General features: G+C 33.7%; 1 protein-coding gene across 5 annotated transcripts in view; it reads left to right on the forward strand.

Moving 5' to 3' along the window:
• The window catches only part of Sac1 (phosphatidylinositol-3-phosphatase SAC1), a 359,287-nt gene that overhangs the window by 289,933 nt on the left and 51,097 nt on the right, over positions 1-18,257 (forward strand). For all 5 annotated transcript variants that reach the window (XR_016549855.1, XM_090408681.1, XM_090408682.1 and 2 more), the window contains exon 15: positions 12,829-12,901. Coding sequence is in view for 4 of the 5 variants with exons in the window: in XM_090408681.1 (XP_090264807.1) it covers positions 12,829-12,901 (73 nt within the window). In the remaining variant the exon portion in view is untranslated. The remainder of the gene's footprint in view (positions 1-12,828; positions 12,902-18,257) is intronic.

Below are 18,257 nucleotides of genomic sequence, written 5' to 3' on the forward strand. Positions count from 1 at the left end.
ATATCGATTAACTTTAGATATCGTCGAAGATCCAGAAAATGATAGTGAAGCAGAAGATAAACCTGTTCCCCTCATTGCAAATATAATTCGAGAAGGTCTTGAACTGTGCAATAAATTGGAAAATCATTTTCTTGTTAATGACACAAATTCTGAACGAGCCTTTAAATTCCAACGTGAGCTGAAGAACTGAATGTCTGGATATCACAAGCTGTATAAAAAATTAGTGAAATCACCATCGCAAAGTTTAATCACTGACTACATTGTCAGAAGAAAAAAATCAGCACAGAACGAGGGTGAAGCTAATTCTGTTTGTGAAAAACCATTGCCTTTACCATACAGATCTGATGCACTGACTATCTCTTCTGGTGATGAAAGTGATTTTGCACAAGTTTGCAAACATTGTCAAATATTGTCTAATAGTGATGATAATTCTGATGACAAAATATAAAATAAAATAAAAAAAAAATTAAAAAAATTACTTTTCAATTCATTGACTTTTTTTATGTGATTTTAGGTTTATTTTAATTCATTGCTTATGTGGTTTTAAAAAATTATGGAATGTATCCCTAATTTTTCAATATAAGTTTAGGCCTTTTTTTGTGTGATTTTTTATATGCGGTTTTCTGTAGAATGTATCTTCCTCATAAAAAGAGACCCGACTGTATATGTATACTCCAGATGATGATTTTAATATGAAGTATGTATGTATATATATAAATATATATTGTCTCTGTATGTATTTATATATATGTGTATACTCCACATGATGACCTTAATATGAAGGTCGAAACGTCGGGAAAGTAAAATAATTATTTGTAACATGGTTGTAGAATCCATAATTTGTGTAAAATGAAGTCTTAAATCACTATTTTGGTATTGCCTCCAGGCCAAGTAACACTCCAACAAAAATAGAGAAAATACAGCCTAAATTCCTTAGACTGATTTCTTTCAGATTTGATATTCAAATTCCAATTTGGCAGATCTATTTTTTTTGAGCTGACTGAATTTCAGACTTTATCTGTTAGAAGTATTTTGATGTCTTCTTTGTCTTCACTATCATCTATCCATTATATGGCACCTTCAGCTGTCAATCCACTCATCTTCTCCTTTCATTTCACCAGAGCACCTTTCACTTAGTCCACTGTGTGTGTTGGCAAGTGCCCTTTAGTTGGAAATATGTTGAAATCCTATCTGAGATGCAAATAACCTATGTACTGAAATTTCGGTTGAAGGTAAATTAACAGTTCCATGCAGTTGAGCAAACTCAAAATTTTCATCCTGAAAACGGGAGAAACAAAGCCAATTAACAGAAAACATACTGGTAATTCCATCCAACCCATTAATATTTTCTGAAATGTTTTTGTTAGAGGTACTTTTTGGTTTACTTCAAGAATGACAGTATAAGGAATATGATCTGCCATGCATATTCTAATATTGATGTGAGGGATGTTGTCCTAAAGCTATTGATGATATTAACTGGGCATTGAATAGTGATGTTTTATGTCTTCGAACCATATATAACTATGGCTTGACTGGTGCTTTTGTGCAGACAAAGTTAAGTGTTTATGGTAATTCTTTGATTGCTAAATATTGGTTATACATTTAAAGAGTTTATACTTTCTTTTCTCTGTCAGTTAAAGTACTGATGTAGGAAATCTTTTATACAGTTTCTTTTTAAATATGCATAGCAGTTGCTGACAGCTATCATATGAATGTCAGAAGAAATATACATGCAACCTCTGCATAGGAGTGGAAAAAAAACAGTATATCATACATCTCACTGATTCATATTTATTTCATTTAAAGTGCTAATTTGAAAAATATGAAAATATGAGAGACAAAATACAGAATGATGAAAATGAAAGTTTGAAGGATTACAAAATGATTGTTTTTTATACTAAATATCTATATAAATCATTTCCACTTATTAAGCCATAGTTCTATCCACCTTCATTTAGAAACAGGAGTAAAAATAAATAAATAAAATAAAACTACAGCACAGTCTTATTAAGGCATTCACTAAAATTATCACTATAATATGTTGGCATTAGATTGACTCACAGTTCAAACAATGCTCCATGATATAAAGAACACCAGAAGAAAATAAATAATTAATTGATTGAACTAATATTTCACTGGATTTTTAAGCATCTTCAAAGCACAAATTAAACTTTGGTAAAGCACAGTATTCGGATTGTTGCAGCAACAGTTAACTTAACTTGCAGAACTTTGTTCTGTAAGTTCAGTTCATATATATATATATATCAAATTTTCTCTTCCAATCACTAATAAAAGGAAATATGTTATTTAAATTAAGGGGATATTTAATCCCACATTCTTTCCAAGCCGAATAAGAAACTCTAAGATAGAAATCGAAGAGTTTCATGTCGAATATAGCAAACTATAAAAGTTCGGCGAGTCCAAGCATAAGCAAACACCTATTAGTACAATACTAATAGGCAACTCGCAGTAAAGGTGGATAAAGCTATGATCACTGTTCTTAGTATTAGCCCTAATGTAAAAACACATTCCCTAGGAGATGTATGTTGTTTTACATTAAGGGAGACAGGTCACTACCCAGACTGGTTTCAACCTTTATTGAGGTCTCATTCGTGAGTAGGTAAACCAAATAAGACCAAGATTGTAGTGATAATAGCTATAATACTTTCCAGTACGAGTTGTCAGAAAGGTGCACAAATAAATTAATGAAATAAAGAGCCAAAAGGCTTCACTTCGGCGATGTAAAAATTATTTAAATTAAGGGGATATTTAATCCCACATTGTTAATTGGAAATATGTTACTTTATGTTGTTTTTCAGTTAAAACAAATCCTCTAAAACGTACTCTAAAAGTAGTAGTAGCTGCAACATGTCAATCACTCTTAGCACACTGTCCGTGCACTACATCATAAAACTTGTTTTATTTCTTAATTTTATGGAAAGTCTGTATCCATGTTATTTCTCTCCCCCCTCGCTTTACTGTCTAATCCTTGTTAGTTCTAGTATTCTCTATTTCCACACCAATAGATGCTGCATGACTTCTTACAAGTTGTGCTGGTTACATATGGTCCTTCGTTTATATGCTTGCCACTGTTACTTTCAACATATGCTTTTGTTTATAGGTAAATAGCTTCTTATAATTTCACTGACATATTAATATTCACATTTTCTTTGGTATTTTCTTGCACTTATCATCTTAAAAAGTTTTTTTATAAGGTTTTTTTAATATATATATTTTCAAAATATAAAATTGGTTCCTGCTAATAGGCTAGGAGGAGCCAGAGATAATATGGAAGATATGCATCAGCAGATTAGTACAATGAGTGCAACTCGAGTAATTGTTATGGGAGACTTAGACTTCTGAGACATAGATTGGAAGGAGAAAAGATCATGTGGAGAGAAAGAAATGGAATTTATACACTTACTGAGGTAATTACTTGAAGCAGAATGTGACAGATGGGACTCAGGGATATGAGAGTGTTAGATCTTGTTATAGGGTCAGAAGACCTGTCCATAACTAAGGTGGCTACATTGCCTCCAATTGGGAAAAGTGATTGCATGGTCTTGACTTGGGAGTTAGCAAAACATGCGGAAATCCCAGTTAAGAAGCAGCATGTGTGGAACCACAAGGCAGGTTATTATGATAATTACACTTAGGAGGCAGCTTGAAGCAGTAACATTCCATAAAGATCTGCAAGAAAGATGTTAACAGTGTATAGAGAATCAAGGGATGAAGGAACCAATATCACACTGTATACCTATTGTCAGGAAGGTACATCGGGTAGGTGTTACATGCATGAGTTATATCATTATGCATGAGCTTCTAAAAAAGCAAATGTTGTGAAGGGTATATAAGGAGAAAAATGACCAGCTAACCCATGAGCAGTATAAGGATCTCAAGAAAGGTGACAAACATAGTAAGGAAGGCAAAATCAGATTATGAGCAGAAATTAGCCCATCAGGCAAAAAGAAATCCCAAAGAGTTTTTTCATTATGTGGCATGTAGAAGGAAGATTGACTATGGAAGGATAACGTTGATGAGTGAAGATGGTAGAGAGGGTAACAGAGGCAGGCAAAATTGTTGAACTACTCAGTGACCATTTTGCTAGGGTAATATCATCCAACTGAAGATACTGTTATGGCAGATGTGATGGGACTGATGTCAGAACGGAAGTTGATAAATTAGAAGTACTTAAGATATTGTAGAATATGAATACAAATGCAGTTGTGGGATTAGATTTAATATTGGCTTACATTTTAAGAGAATGTGCAGGGGGAACTAGCAATGCCTTTGACTGGGCTGTTTAATTCAAATCTCAGCTCTGGCAGAGTCTCAAGAGAATGGAAGAGGAGGGCAAAATAATTCCTTTGCATAAAGGAGGATCTAAGTCTGTGGTAGCAAATTATAGACCAATCAGTATTTCAGGAGTGCTGATAAAAGTACTGGAAAGTTGGTCAAAAAGAGAATTCAGGAATGGGTGATAAGAATATTATACTCAATGAAGGGCAGGATGGCTTTGTGAAGGGTAGGTCATGCCTTAGTAATAACTTTTTATCCTTTCCTTTAGTATTACACTGTGATCAGTTCATTTCAGTAAAATTATGGAGACTACAATTGTGCTAGGAATAATTATTTTAATTTCCTTACGTTTTAACCTTCATATGGTTGGCCGAGTGGTTAGTATCCACTCTCCAGCCAAAAGGCTGTGGGTTCGAATCTTGCCATTGGCATGGGTGTTTGTGATTGTCTGTGAAAATACTAGTGGTGGTAGTGGGCTGTAGATGGCGTTGGTATAGATGATACAGTTTGCTGTAGTTGGTGAACTGAGTGGTGGGGACGAAGAGTTACAGAATAGGTGCCCTCCCTCAGTTAGTCTTTGGACTCCTTGGAGGTGTCACATAATAATAATAATGTCATCTTGGGTATATACACATACCAGGGTGATTCTTGTAGACAAGCTTATACACTGGTTATGCATTACCAAATCACTTAAGGAATTGACGAAAATTTTGAGCATTTAAAGAATAAGTTTATCATTGGATTATTCTTTTTATGATATGCTGTCCTGCAATTTGATTCAAAAAGAACTTTAGAAAGCATTTGCACTTTGAACATGTTCATAACAGAACATGAACAATGATGAAAGTGATGTTTTCAATAAAGGGAAAGAGTGGAATCATATCGGAAGTACTCAACTAGTACCCAGTAGGTGGCTTGAGAAACAATGAGAAAACTGTAAGAAAAATAATCTGTCTAAAAGTAACTAAACAAAAAGACAGAAAAAAAAGACATAACATGTCCAAAGCTAAAATGCTTTCTGAAGTTTCTTTTTGAACCAAATTACAAGACAGCATATCATAAAAGGAATAATCAGATGATAAACTTTATCTTCAAGTATTATTTATTTTCATGATATTGATGACAACATAGAATGATACTGTGAAAAACTGTTTTTGTGCTCTGAAGATGCTAGATGTAATACCAGCAAAGTTATCAACAAATAAGTTAATGAATATTATTTTCTTATCATTCTGTGTTGTCATCAATACCTAGAAAATAAATAACATGTACTGTGAACACACAAGCCTTTCCATGCATTTACTTCAAATATTGTGAGGTGATATAACAGCTGAAGATCAAGACTTTGGAGATATCTGATGCAATTATGCCAAAAAAATTATTAAATGTGATAGCGTACCAAAGCACTACTATGAAACATTCAAGAGAACTGCAGTCAGAAGAAGAAGATATCAATACATAATGCAGAAAAAGTCATCAGATATCTCAAAAGCATTGTTGTAGGTGATATTTGACTAGTAGTGCCCAAAATATTGAAACATAAATGCTTTACATGGTTACACTGTAAATCCAGAAGACCTGGTCAAAAGATTAAATTTCAGATAACTGGAGTAGAATTTTCATAGTATCTATAAAAAGGGAAATAAAACTGAATGTGTTATAGAAGAATTAACTGAAGAGAATTATAGAAGAAAATGATTCAACTCATTGTTCCAAGTAAGATTAGTTCAGGCAATAAAAAAAAAAAAAAAAAAAAAATTAATAATAGTGATTCAGGTCAGATAGGGCTAACAGGAGCAGACTTTTTACTTTAAGACAAATAGTCAAAATATCATGAGAATATAACAGTTATCTGATTAAGTTTTGTAGCCTGGAAAATGCATATAAAAGGTTCATGTCATGAAAAAAAAAAATTTTTTTTTTCCCAGTGTATTACAATTATATGGTCAAATAAGATATTCATTTATCACCAGAAAACATTGACAGACCTCTAAACACATCACAGCAACCACCTGTTATTTGTAGCACAAATGTGCTGCTTTCCAGCTAATTGGTTGTGGGTATCAGTTTGGTCCAACTGGACTCTGTTTACTGTTAGTAGACAAAAGAAAATAGAAATGAATGTTTTTATTTATTTATGTTGCTCCCACCCATGAATGGTTCTTTGTAAATCTATAGTACATTTTGTACCGTGGATAAGCTAGGGATTTTTATATATGTACAGGGTGTTCGGGATAAATTTGACAGTTTCGTAAGGAAAAAGAAAATCTTCTTTGTATCTATTAAATTTAATGAATTGACAAAAAAACATTACAGGCAGAGTTAATTACAATACTATCAACAAGATTTACTCAAAATAACCACCATTAGCATCGATCACAGCTTCAATTCTGCTTCGGAACCTCGAACAAGCTGATGCTACAGTCTCCCTGGGAAGGGCCGCAAAAACTGTTTTAATTTTATCCATTAACTGGGCTTTTGTATTACTGGAAGTGCGATTGGTGTCTTTTTCAACTGCGCCCCATACAAAATAATCCATGGGGTTAAGGTCTGGGGAGTTTGGAGGCCAAACATTTGGACTGGTGAAGTCGTAGAAATTTTCAGACAACCATTTTTGACTTTTCCCAGAGGTGTGGCAAGGGGCCGAATCCTGCTGCCATACATACGGCCTACCATTGGCTACCCTTGTTATCCAGGGCTTGACTACAGTTAGCAACTCCACGAACAAAGCCCGAATTCCAATGCCAGGGTTCTTCAACACCTGTTCCTGAAGATTTGCGAGGAATTCTGCTGTACGAACGCAATCAGATCGTCTGCTAGGGATCTTTTTTCTTGCTACATCCTCGTAGTCACCATTGCAAGTCTCTAGTTCATGCCTGATTGTTTTTACTGTATTCAGGGAGCATTGGACAGCAGTCGTAATATCCTTATTTTGATGGCGGGCACGAATCATCATGATACAAGTTATTCTCTTCTATGATTCAGGTGGGTTCCAGCTATCCATCCTTTCTGACATCTTGTATATGAATGAAGAAGGGTCCAAACTTTTAAATGAAGACAAGTGTGTGTTAATACATGTAACTTATGGAAAAATATAATTAATTATAAATATGTCAAATTTATCCCGAACACCCTGTATATATATATATTATTTTTATTTTTTTATTTTTTTTTTGCATAATCTGGAAACCCTGCTCTAGAGACCAAACATGGAACTTTTCAAGCCACTTCAGGCCTCCAATTACCAGGCGATGACATTCATCTCCCACCTAAAGAGAGTCACAAACATCCATGTCCACAGCAGGATTTGAACCTGCAGCCTGTTGATTGGAGAGCAGGTATGCTAACGACTTGTCTAACCAGGCTGAAGATGGTGTGCAGTGTTGCTATTAAGATACGTGGGTGCTATTTAGAATAAAGAATTAACATCAAATTGTGGTTTAATCAAACAGCTCTTTCAGGCTCTAATAATATTATGAACAACTTTTTTTTCTTATTAATATTGGAAAAAGCAGTAAAAAGAAAACTAGAAAGATTCAGCAATGATTCACAAAAGTTATTCTACAACCAACAAAACTAATAAAATTGTAACATTTAAGAAATTTAGTGCATTCAATTTAGATAAAAAAAACTATATGACTCTCTCTCTCTCTCGTAAGAAATGAATATGGTAAAAGCTTCTGCAAAGGAAGCATAAAAAGACACTCCCTATTTTGGTCATGTGATTATGAACAAGTTCTGCTCTTTTCAGGTCTGAAATGCATCCCGAAAAGGAAAAAATTTTAAAGTTTTGAAGACATTCAAAACAAAGTAATGTAAACCAAAGGCAATTAAAAAGAAGAGGATACTAGGTTACTATGAACAAATGTTCATAGTAACCTAGTATAATCCTTGAGAGGTTATATATACCAAGAAATGATGAGATCAGTAAATAAAAGGTCTCACTATATTTCAAGATATGATAAATAATAGTCAGTTTGGAAGAAAGCTGATAGTTAAAAATAATGAAATTGTATACTAAGAATGATGGGTCATTTTCATTTGATTTCATGGAAAGTTATTAATGGGATGTCAGTGATTTCATCATTGATTAATGCTATGATACATTAATTCAGTTCAGCTAAACTATTTGAAGTTGCGAGCAAAATATCATGGAAAGAGTGGTATGAAAGTACAGTAAAAGAAAAATCTCAAAAGTAACAAATTTGAAAAAAAAAAACACTTTGAAAGTGAGAAACAGTACTATAAAATGAGTGATGAAAATAACAGCAAATGGAAGTAAAGAAAATTAGTGTCTTGAATTTTTTATGGACAACTGCCTTAGGCAGTATGTAACAGCGTATGCTACGATTGAGTCTTCGATCTGATTGTCTCTGCAGAGATGTATAAATGAGGTGGCATATCTCCCTCTGTTTGATGGGAGTGGCCATGAAGTGATTACCTGGATGGTTGCCAGCCATGAGAACTTCTGTGAGCAAACGCTAGATAGTTCTTGAACATTACCCAAGCAGCATTGATCTCTTTTCCGCCCAACTCCTCAATCCAGGCTAATTCTCCTGAATTCTCATAATCACCAGCCTTGTAGTTTCACATATACCGTTTGCTCACAGAAGTTCTCATGGCTGGCAACCATCCAGGTAATCACTTCATGGCCACTCCCATCAAACAGAGGGAGATGTGCCACCTCATTTATACATCTCTGCAGAGACAATCAGATCGAAGACTCAATCGTAGCATACGCTGTTACATACTGCCTAAGGCAGTTGTCCATAAAAAATTCAAGACACTAATTTTCTTTACTTCCATTTGCTGTTATTTTCATCACTCATTTTATAGTACTGTTTCTCACTTTCAAAGTGTTTTTTTTTTTTCAAATTTGTTACTTTTGAGATTTTTCTTTTACTGTACTTTCATACCACTCTTTCCATGATATTTTGCTCGCAACTTCAAATAGTTTAGCTGAACTGAATTAATGTATCATAGCATTAATCAATGATGAAATCACTGACATCCCATTAATAACTTTCCATGAAATCAAATGAAAATGACCCATCATTCTTAGTATACAATTTCATTATTTTTAACTATCAGCTTTCTTCCAAACTGACTATTATTTATCATATCTTGAAATATAGTGAGACCTTTTATTTACTGATCTTTTATTTATTATAGTGAGACCTTTTATTTACTCCTCATGGAACCGATTATTACCACTCATTTTATGCTGCCTCCATAATGGTTTCTTTCTCTGATTGCATGTTCACCTAAATATTTCAAGGGTCAGAAGGTTAAATAAGTCAGGTGAACATGCAATCAGAGAAAGAAACCATTATGGAGGCAGCATAAAATGAGTGGTAATAATCGGTTCCATGAGGAGTACAAAAGGGTTTCATGAAAATTCATCGAACGACAATTCGTCTGAAATGCAATTCATCGAAAAAACAATTTAACTAAAATTTCATTAAATTGATCCAGCCAAAGCGGAATTGCTAATATCATTTCGAAACTTTTTTCGAAAATGTTATGATAAAGGTGATCCATTTAGAACAAAAACTGGACTTTTGAAAGTCCTGTATAAAGAGAGAAGCTGGTTCATAACAAAACAACGCAAACCATGCAGACAGCTTCTTGTACTAACAACTTCTACTAATTCCACTAAGTCAGAGAGTTATTGTAATACATAATTTGGACATGTTAATTCTTTGTTGGCCTGAATTTAGCTGAACTGAAAACTGGAACGGTTCGACATTTTCTTGTAGAAGTTTCAAATAGCGAATATGGAAGCAAGAAAGGCAATGGTACCAGTGTATTTTATCTGTAAATTGCATGTATTCTCCTGGCAATTGGTCTGGTTTGTGGAGTAAGATGAGTAAAATTCATCCCATAATAATGGCTATATTGAAGTCGCATATTACTACTAGTAACAATAATAATAATAGAGTCTGTGTAGGCTGGGCTTTTCCTCCTGGAAATAGGCAAATCAGTCCAATGAACAGACATGAAACATTCGGACAAGAAAGACAATAATAAACCATATTGTTCTATAATTATTCTCTATTAAAGTAGCATTGCTATCTCACTCTGCACTGTTCAGTTTTTGTTCTAAATGGATCTTTTATCATAACATTTATCATAACTTTTATCATAACATTTTCGAAAAGTTAAAATTTTTTAACAGCATAGTGTGGAAATAGTTTTTTGACTGTATCTTCGGGCAATGTGGTAACTGACTTAAGTAGTTTCTCTGTTTTCTTTTTTATTGTATTGGTTGGGGTTGTAGTTAACGAGTTGGTATGTCTTAATATCCGAGGCTAGCAGATTCATTTTTTCCACATAAGTGGTTCGGGTTATTTTAAACCACTATGCTGCAATTTTTTTATTAAGTTCATAATATGGAGCTAAATAAATATCCAATTATCTTGTCCAATATAATTGGATATTTATATCCAATATTATAATTCCAATATAAATATCAAAATATATCCAATTTTTCCGGAGCGCTCCACTGAGGGATCATTATCCATAAAATAACTTTCTTGTCATGTCCATTCCTTCTGCAAATTTCTTTAAACTAAATTCTTTAACGGATTCATCACAATCAGAATCTTCAGCAGAAATTTCTTCGCCATTTGGTTTGACGTCATCTATTAATTGTACCAGTTCCTCCTTCATTTAAATCTATTTCCCCATCAATTAATTCACTATTGAAGAGATTGGAGCACTTATGAAGATGTTCGCGAAGGTTGAGTCTCATGTGCTTATCGAAACCGAATGTATCTTCAGTCTTGTTCAATTGTTTCCTTGGCAGTTTACAGTTGGTGAGTTTATCCCTATTAATAAACGCAAATATCGCAAAAGCGCTCTAAGTGTCCATTACTATAAAAAAATATTTTTTAACATAAAAAAAAACATTACATATTGTATGTAACTCACCAAAAAATAAAGTGCTCAGCTTGAGATTAACACACTTATGATTTTTAATATGCTTTCCTAGCAGAAAACGAAGACAATTTTCAACAATAAATACGTTATACGGTAAACAATGTGTGCTAAAGAGTATTTCCCCTAATATAAATTCGCTACTTATAACTACATGTGCGAATGCAAATTTAACTAAGATAAAATTTGATTTTTAAGTCGCGCATTATTTGAAAAGATAAAGGGTTACTACAGTTTGTAGACCATCTTATATCGAAACCACGTTGTATAAGTACCGTGTTATACGAGGGTTACCTGTATATAGTGAATGTTGTTATAACAGTTTCACATGTTATGGAATTCAGTTGAAGAGAGTTAGCATTTCAACTCAACAATTATCGGTTGCCTTTGTCTTGCGCGACCTTTTGTTAATACCGCACCAATCATATGCACATCTTCATAGCTGCTCTCTGGTGTAAAACAAAATTTAACTTGTACGTATTGTAACAATTAAAAAAAAAAAAAAGAAAGGCTGAATAATTTATAAGCATATAAAAGGATATCATAAATCGTTGACGCTAGATCATCCTAGTTTCTTCAGTATTTTTTCTCCTGTATAATAGCATACTTTGGACAAACTGGAAGAACACAAACTGTACCCATTATTTACACAGCATCTGTTCCAAGATAGCAGACTATGCCATGGCATACTGGATCCATTATTTGGGGGGGGGGGAGAAACCTTTCTTTTATTCAGAAACAGGTATAATCTGAGAGAGAGACTTTCTAGAATATAGCATTTGAACATTCTCTAAATTGAAACAAATTCAGCTGGATTTTGAAAAAATCTGGAGATCATCTTGAGACTTAAACTTCAATAGAGATTAGAGGATTTCTCCTCTAATCACCAACATAAGTAGTAAACATTTCTGTATCTCTACCAGAAAATCGGACTCAGTTAAAGGAAAAATTGTTGGTGGGAAGTTACAAATAATGTAAACTTAATCCTAGATGCTCTTTCATGTCAGGTATCAGGTATCTGAAGATAAAAAATGAATCACTGCTAATTCTTAGTAGTATGTTCATTTAAACAGATTGTTAATGAAATTAAGCACGAGTATTTAATTCATTGAAAAGGTCTTGGTATGGACTAAGATATAACTGGATGGATTCATTTGACTGTTAAACTAAATGCAGATCAAATTATAGAACTAACAAATGAGAGAATAATTTTCAAGAAAACTCATGATTAGAAAACCAGTAATAAATTGTTGTGCTGTTTCACTAAAGAACTAGATCTTCAGAGTTGCAATTATATCATAAAGCTTTGATAGCCTGTGTTTCTATTCTTATAGGTTGTTTTTCAGGGTTAACAATTTTAATTGCTAATTCCAGCTATTCCACTATATACACTGCAGTATTTCTATATCATTACTGCTTCAAATTTTAGTATGTTTAGTAATAGCTAATTGTTTATCCATTATTAGTTTTTTTTTTCTGAATTTGTTTTAAAACTGATGAAAATTTTAAACTTTAGTATTTCTACACTAAACATGTTTAGTGAGCTCTTAAAAATCAATATACAAAATATTTGTCTTTGATTATAACTAGAATGGGCAGATAATGCTGACATATGTAGTATACAGTATGCGGGAACAGGAGCCCTTAAAACTGACTTCACAAGGTAAGTGTTCAGAATAGTAAAGTATTTTTTTACTGTGGTTTGAGGTGGGGGAGTAGAGAAAGGGAGAGAGTAAAAATGTTGTGTGGACATAAAAATTCCAAATGAATACTAAAATAACTTTAGCATATATCTCATACCATTCTCTAAATGGAAAATGTTTCTCAGTTAAGTTAACAGAATGACAAATGTAACACATTTAATTTACTAAAAAGTCTTCTGTTTTGTTTTTGTACTTAATTCATTGCTACGATTAGTATAAATATATTTATCAAAATGCTCTAATGAGCATTCACATACTCAAACAAAGATTCATTTAATTATTTATAAAATCAGTCTAGTTCTCTTGTAGGAATTTGTGAAAATTTAAAATAAAGATTATTTCCTCTAACCCCACAGTAATGGGATATATATCTCAAGTCCATGATGATGGAACTGAGCATCTTGTTAATGAAGTATATTCACTTCTCTTGACTTGATCGTCTATGTAAAGCAATTTCCTCTCAAATGTTCATTGATTTCAAGAAGAGTTGAAAGTTCAGTGTGTGTGTAGGTTTAAAAAAGGCAATGAAATCATAGTAGTAAATTTCTGCAGTCATTATTGTGAGGCTGTGCAGAGCTGTGTATTAAGACACACTTTGGATCCATGCCTTCAAGTTCCACTGTAATTCCAGGATTATTGGTGTCATCCCTATAAACAACTTTCACACATCACCATGAATATCAGTCAGTGCATGCTGTTCCATCCTCTCTGATATGCAATAATACCTTGCCTTATGATGCTTCATTTTATGATGATCCTCTTAAAGAGAGGATCATCATAAAATAAACCTCTTAAAGAGAGGATCATCATAAAGACGAACAATTATGATCCGTGTCAATTTATGACATGTTGCATTCACTCATATGATGGATTTAGCACCATGATGCTCCCTTGAATCAACTGATACACAGTTTTTGTGAATGGTTTGTTTACTATTGTTGCTTGCTGCACATCTCTCTCTCTGTGGTATGTTGTATCACTGTGAATTATAAACTGTTTATAACTATTATTTTATTTTATTGTTGTTAAAAATAGCAGATAAAATTCAAAGTAAGAGAGCTGTTGTCCCAGTGAAAAGGAAAAAGACGCATAAACCTGCTATATTACATACTAAGCAAAGATTTTTTAACATGAGATAGGCCATAGGCTAAACTTGTCTTGCACTATTGTTGATACAGTTAAAGATAAAGTAAAAAGTTCCACACTAGTTAATACTACAGTTATCTGTAAACATAACAGTCTTAATGCCAAAATGGGGAAAACTTTTAATGGTGTATATTGATGACCAAACTGGTTGGCATGCATGTTCTGTTAAGTGCCATACTCTTCAGCATAACTGTTACATTTGTGGAATTTATTCTAAATTTTTCATGTGTAACTGATGTGATTTGTCGTATTCTTTTATGCACATATGACTGCTTAAACATATTATTAAACTATTACCTGCATCTTCAAGTATGGGGCAGAGGAAGCAGCAATTCACTATTTGAAGGTGGTCTGGAACCTAATGTTATATGACCAGGGTATGCCTGGCATCTCTTCACATCGATTTTTTGCTATTCAGAGGTCTCTGGTGGTATAGTCTCAATCTTAGTAGGACAAGAATATTTAATTAATACATGCACTTCAGCTCACACTCCTATTATGCAGGTTTGTTACAAAAACAAAAAAAAATCATTAATTTTGAACTAACTTTCATAGTTTACATGTTATTTGTGTAATCCAAAATGCAGTCCACATCATTACTCATAAATCTTTTATTTTATTATTAATAAGCAAAACATTTTTTTTTTCTTCTAGTTGTTTCAGGTAATCTTAAATAACATAATAATATATTGTATTTTGGATTCAGTTTAATCTTACTGGTAATTGCACAACCAGCTGTACCTAAAGAAAGTCAGAATCTTGGAAATGACACAACAGAGGTCTTGTTCAAGAGGCAACTAGTGTTTTACATATCAACCAAATAACAAATAGTATTGGTTTGAAACATAAAAGTTTTGGAGATTATTGGTATCTTAATAAGTCACCTAACTTTCAGGTGAATTACCTTGATAATTTCAAGACATCTCCAAAGAGTAGTCCATATATTTGCCTTTTATTTATTTTTTTATTATCATTATTATTATTTTTTTTTTTTTTTTTAATTTCCACTATCCCGTGCAGTGTTTTGAACTCGTTGATTTCTTCAGAGGTTGTCTGGAAAATTAACATTTCTGAAAGTTATGTTTTTGTAAATAAACCATTAATCCATGTCTAACTTCAAGAAATCCAATAAGTATAAAAGAGTACTCTTGTATCATTAGAAGCCATTTATCAAAAATATTACACAAATAAAATGCTAAACCAAGCAATTGGATTTTCTAAATAAATTTTTCATGTCCTATTACATTTTAGGCTCAATGGCCTGTCACTGGCCAATTAATTTGGCTTCTTTAAAATCAGATTAATGCTCAGATAGGACAGTTAATTTTATTTGCAGTAATCTAATAAATTCATCCAGCTTTCCAATTCCAGAGTTTAGACTTACTCTTCATGTTTTCTATCTATTTTCATTTCCTTCTTGGTCTTCCATCAATAATTTTCCTTCTGCTCTTCCATTTTGGAGAATTTGAGTAAGCATTCCATACAAGTATTCATACCATTGTAACTTCTTTTCTTTAATTCTTGCTATTGAATTATGGTAGTGTAATTCTCTTATCTCCTGATTGCTTTTCATTTCAGTTCATGCATTTTTTTCCGACTGACTTTATATCGTGAATTGGCTGGCCTCTTTAACTTAGTGAATAGTATTCTTTGCTCTCCAGCCAACAAGCTATGGGTTTGAATACCACCATGGTGTGGATGTTGCAAAAGTCGTTTAAACAGCTGCAATCAAATAGCTAGTGTGAGACCACCAACTATTTTATTGAAGGCTTAAAGTGATTTGAAAAGCTAACATTGTTTGTTCTCTATAGAAGAGCTCCATGGTTATCAAAGTCCAACCGTTGTAATAAAATGTACATGAAGTTTGCAGCTTTTCATGCATGAAATTCACATTCTTGTAGATAGGCTTATACATTGGTAACACATGACTATTAAATTAATTAAGGAATTTACAATGGGGTGCTTAAGGGTCAAAGCTGTATAACTAAGAGGAGGCCTCCACATAGCCTTTAAAGGAATGCGGAGAACTGACCAGGGCTTCTGACCTAATGTCCAATCCTCACCTTCTCGTGGTGCACCCTGTTGGGTATCTACTTGGATACTGAACGAACAAGGATGGGCTGGCAATTTGGGATTTAGCCGACCAAATTGTATTCCTATTGGTTAAACCAAAATAAAAAATGATGGTACAACATGACAAAATTTCATGCCGGCTGGGGCGTCGCCTGATTAAACAAGGCCCCCCGTTGTTTTCGCCAGGGAACCAGGGCGAACAACGAAAAGTCAGCTACTGAAACAAATCTGAAAACACACCCCAACTCAACATAACCAGAGTTAAAGATCGGTACTATCAACATAAGAAGCCTGAATGGCAAAGAAATGGAACTAGCTGAGGAATTAGGTAAGTACCAGATCGACATAATAGGGGTGACTGAAACAAAAAACAGACAAAAACTGGTGAGATCTTTCTGAGCAATAAATACAAAATGTTATATTCAGGCAATGACAATCAAGGAAAAGAAGGAGTAGCCATAGTATACAACACAAAATATGAGGCTAATCTTCTTGAATGGCAGTCAGTCTCAAGTAGAGTAATGTGGGCAAATATGAGAATGGGGAACTGGACAATGAGACTTATTTGTGCCTATGGTCCCACAGAAGGTTCTACCTTAGTAGAACCTTCTGTGGGACCATAGGCACACACTAGAAGTGGAGGAATTTTTTGAAGCTTTAGAAAAAGCAACTGAGACAATGAAAAAGGAAAAGTTGGTCCTTGTTGGGGATCTAAATAGCAGAGTAGGAAATGATTGTGAGACATACAAAAATATTTTGGGAAAATTTGGAATAAAGAGCAAAGTTAATAATAATGGCAAATATCTGTTGGATTTCTGCTCAGAAAATGGACTGGTTATTACTGATACCATGTTCCAACATAAAAATGTGCACAAATTCACATGGAGAGAAGAGGCAAGGAATAAGAAAAGTTTCATTGACTATGTTATTGTTGATAGTGATGTTTTCTCCCTGGTGCAGGACACCAGAGTGTACAGAGGGTTTGAAATTGGAAGTGATCACTATTTAGTCTTGAGCAGGATAAAATTAAATTTCATATTGAAAAGAATAACGTGTAAGAAAGTTTTAAAGCGAATAAAAGTTGAGCAGCTCTCAGATGTGAACTGTAGACTAAAAATACACGAAGATTGTTAAAGAAAAAATGAAAGAGTTTGAGAACAGGAATCGAACCTTGGAGATTCAGTGGCAAGCCTTGAAGAAAGCCCTGATTGATTCAACTAGAGAGACATGTGGTGAAGTTGTCTGCAAGAATAGAAAAATTAGACTAGTGAAGGAAAAGAAGAAAGCATATCAAAAGTTCCTGCAAATAAGTCAGCTTGTGCTCTTAGAGAATACAGAGACAAATGCAAGAATGCAAAACACTGTGTAAAACTAGCTAAACAAAAGTCATGGGAGGACTTTGGCAAGAATATAGAAAATAAATATCAAGAAGGTGGCAAAATATTCTGGAGGTTGTTGAAGAAGCTTAGGAATGGAGGAAAGAGTGCTGTAAAAGGAGTTAGAGATGATAAAGGTGACATGAAAACGGGAGAAAAAGATATCCTTGAAGTATGGAGTAATTACTTTGAAAAACTGCTAAATGAAACAAGCAGTGATTACAGCACAGTGGTAAAAAACACTGCCCAGGCAGGCAGTCAGGAATACATATCCATACTTGAAGTAGAAAAGCCATCAAAGGCTTGAAATGTGGAAAGGCAGCAGGAGTAGATGATATTCAACCAGAAATGCTGAAGTATGGTGGTATAAGAGTCTTACAGTGGCTGCACTGCATAGTTCAGAAAGCCTGGACAGAGAGATGAATTCCCGATGATTGGAGTAGAGCTCTCATAGTACCTTTATATAAAAAGGGAAATAAAACTGAATGTGAGAATTACAGAGGTATTTCCCTACTGAGTGTTCCTGGCAAGATCTATGCAAGTATACTTGAGAAACGGTTAAGAAGAATTGTGGAAGAAAAGCTTGGTGAAGAACAAGCTGGATTCAGGCCAAATAGAAGCTGTCAGGATCAGATCTTCACTTTACGACAGATAGTGGAGAAATCATGGGAATATAACAAAGATCTGTATTTAAGTTTTGTCGATTTGGAAAAGGTATATG

Source organism: Typopeltis vanoorti, chromosome 18 (genome assembly GCF_054136105.1).
Source record: "Typopeltis vanoorti isolate ZY-2024b chromosome 18, IOZ_Tvanoo_1.0, whole genome shotgun sequence".
NCBI lineage: Eukaryota > Metazoa > Arthropoda > Arachnida > Uropygi > Thelyphonidae > Typopeltis > Typopeltis vanoorti.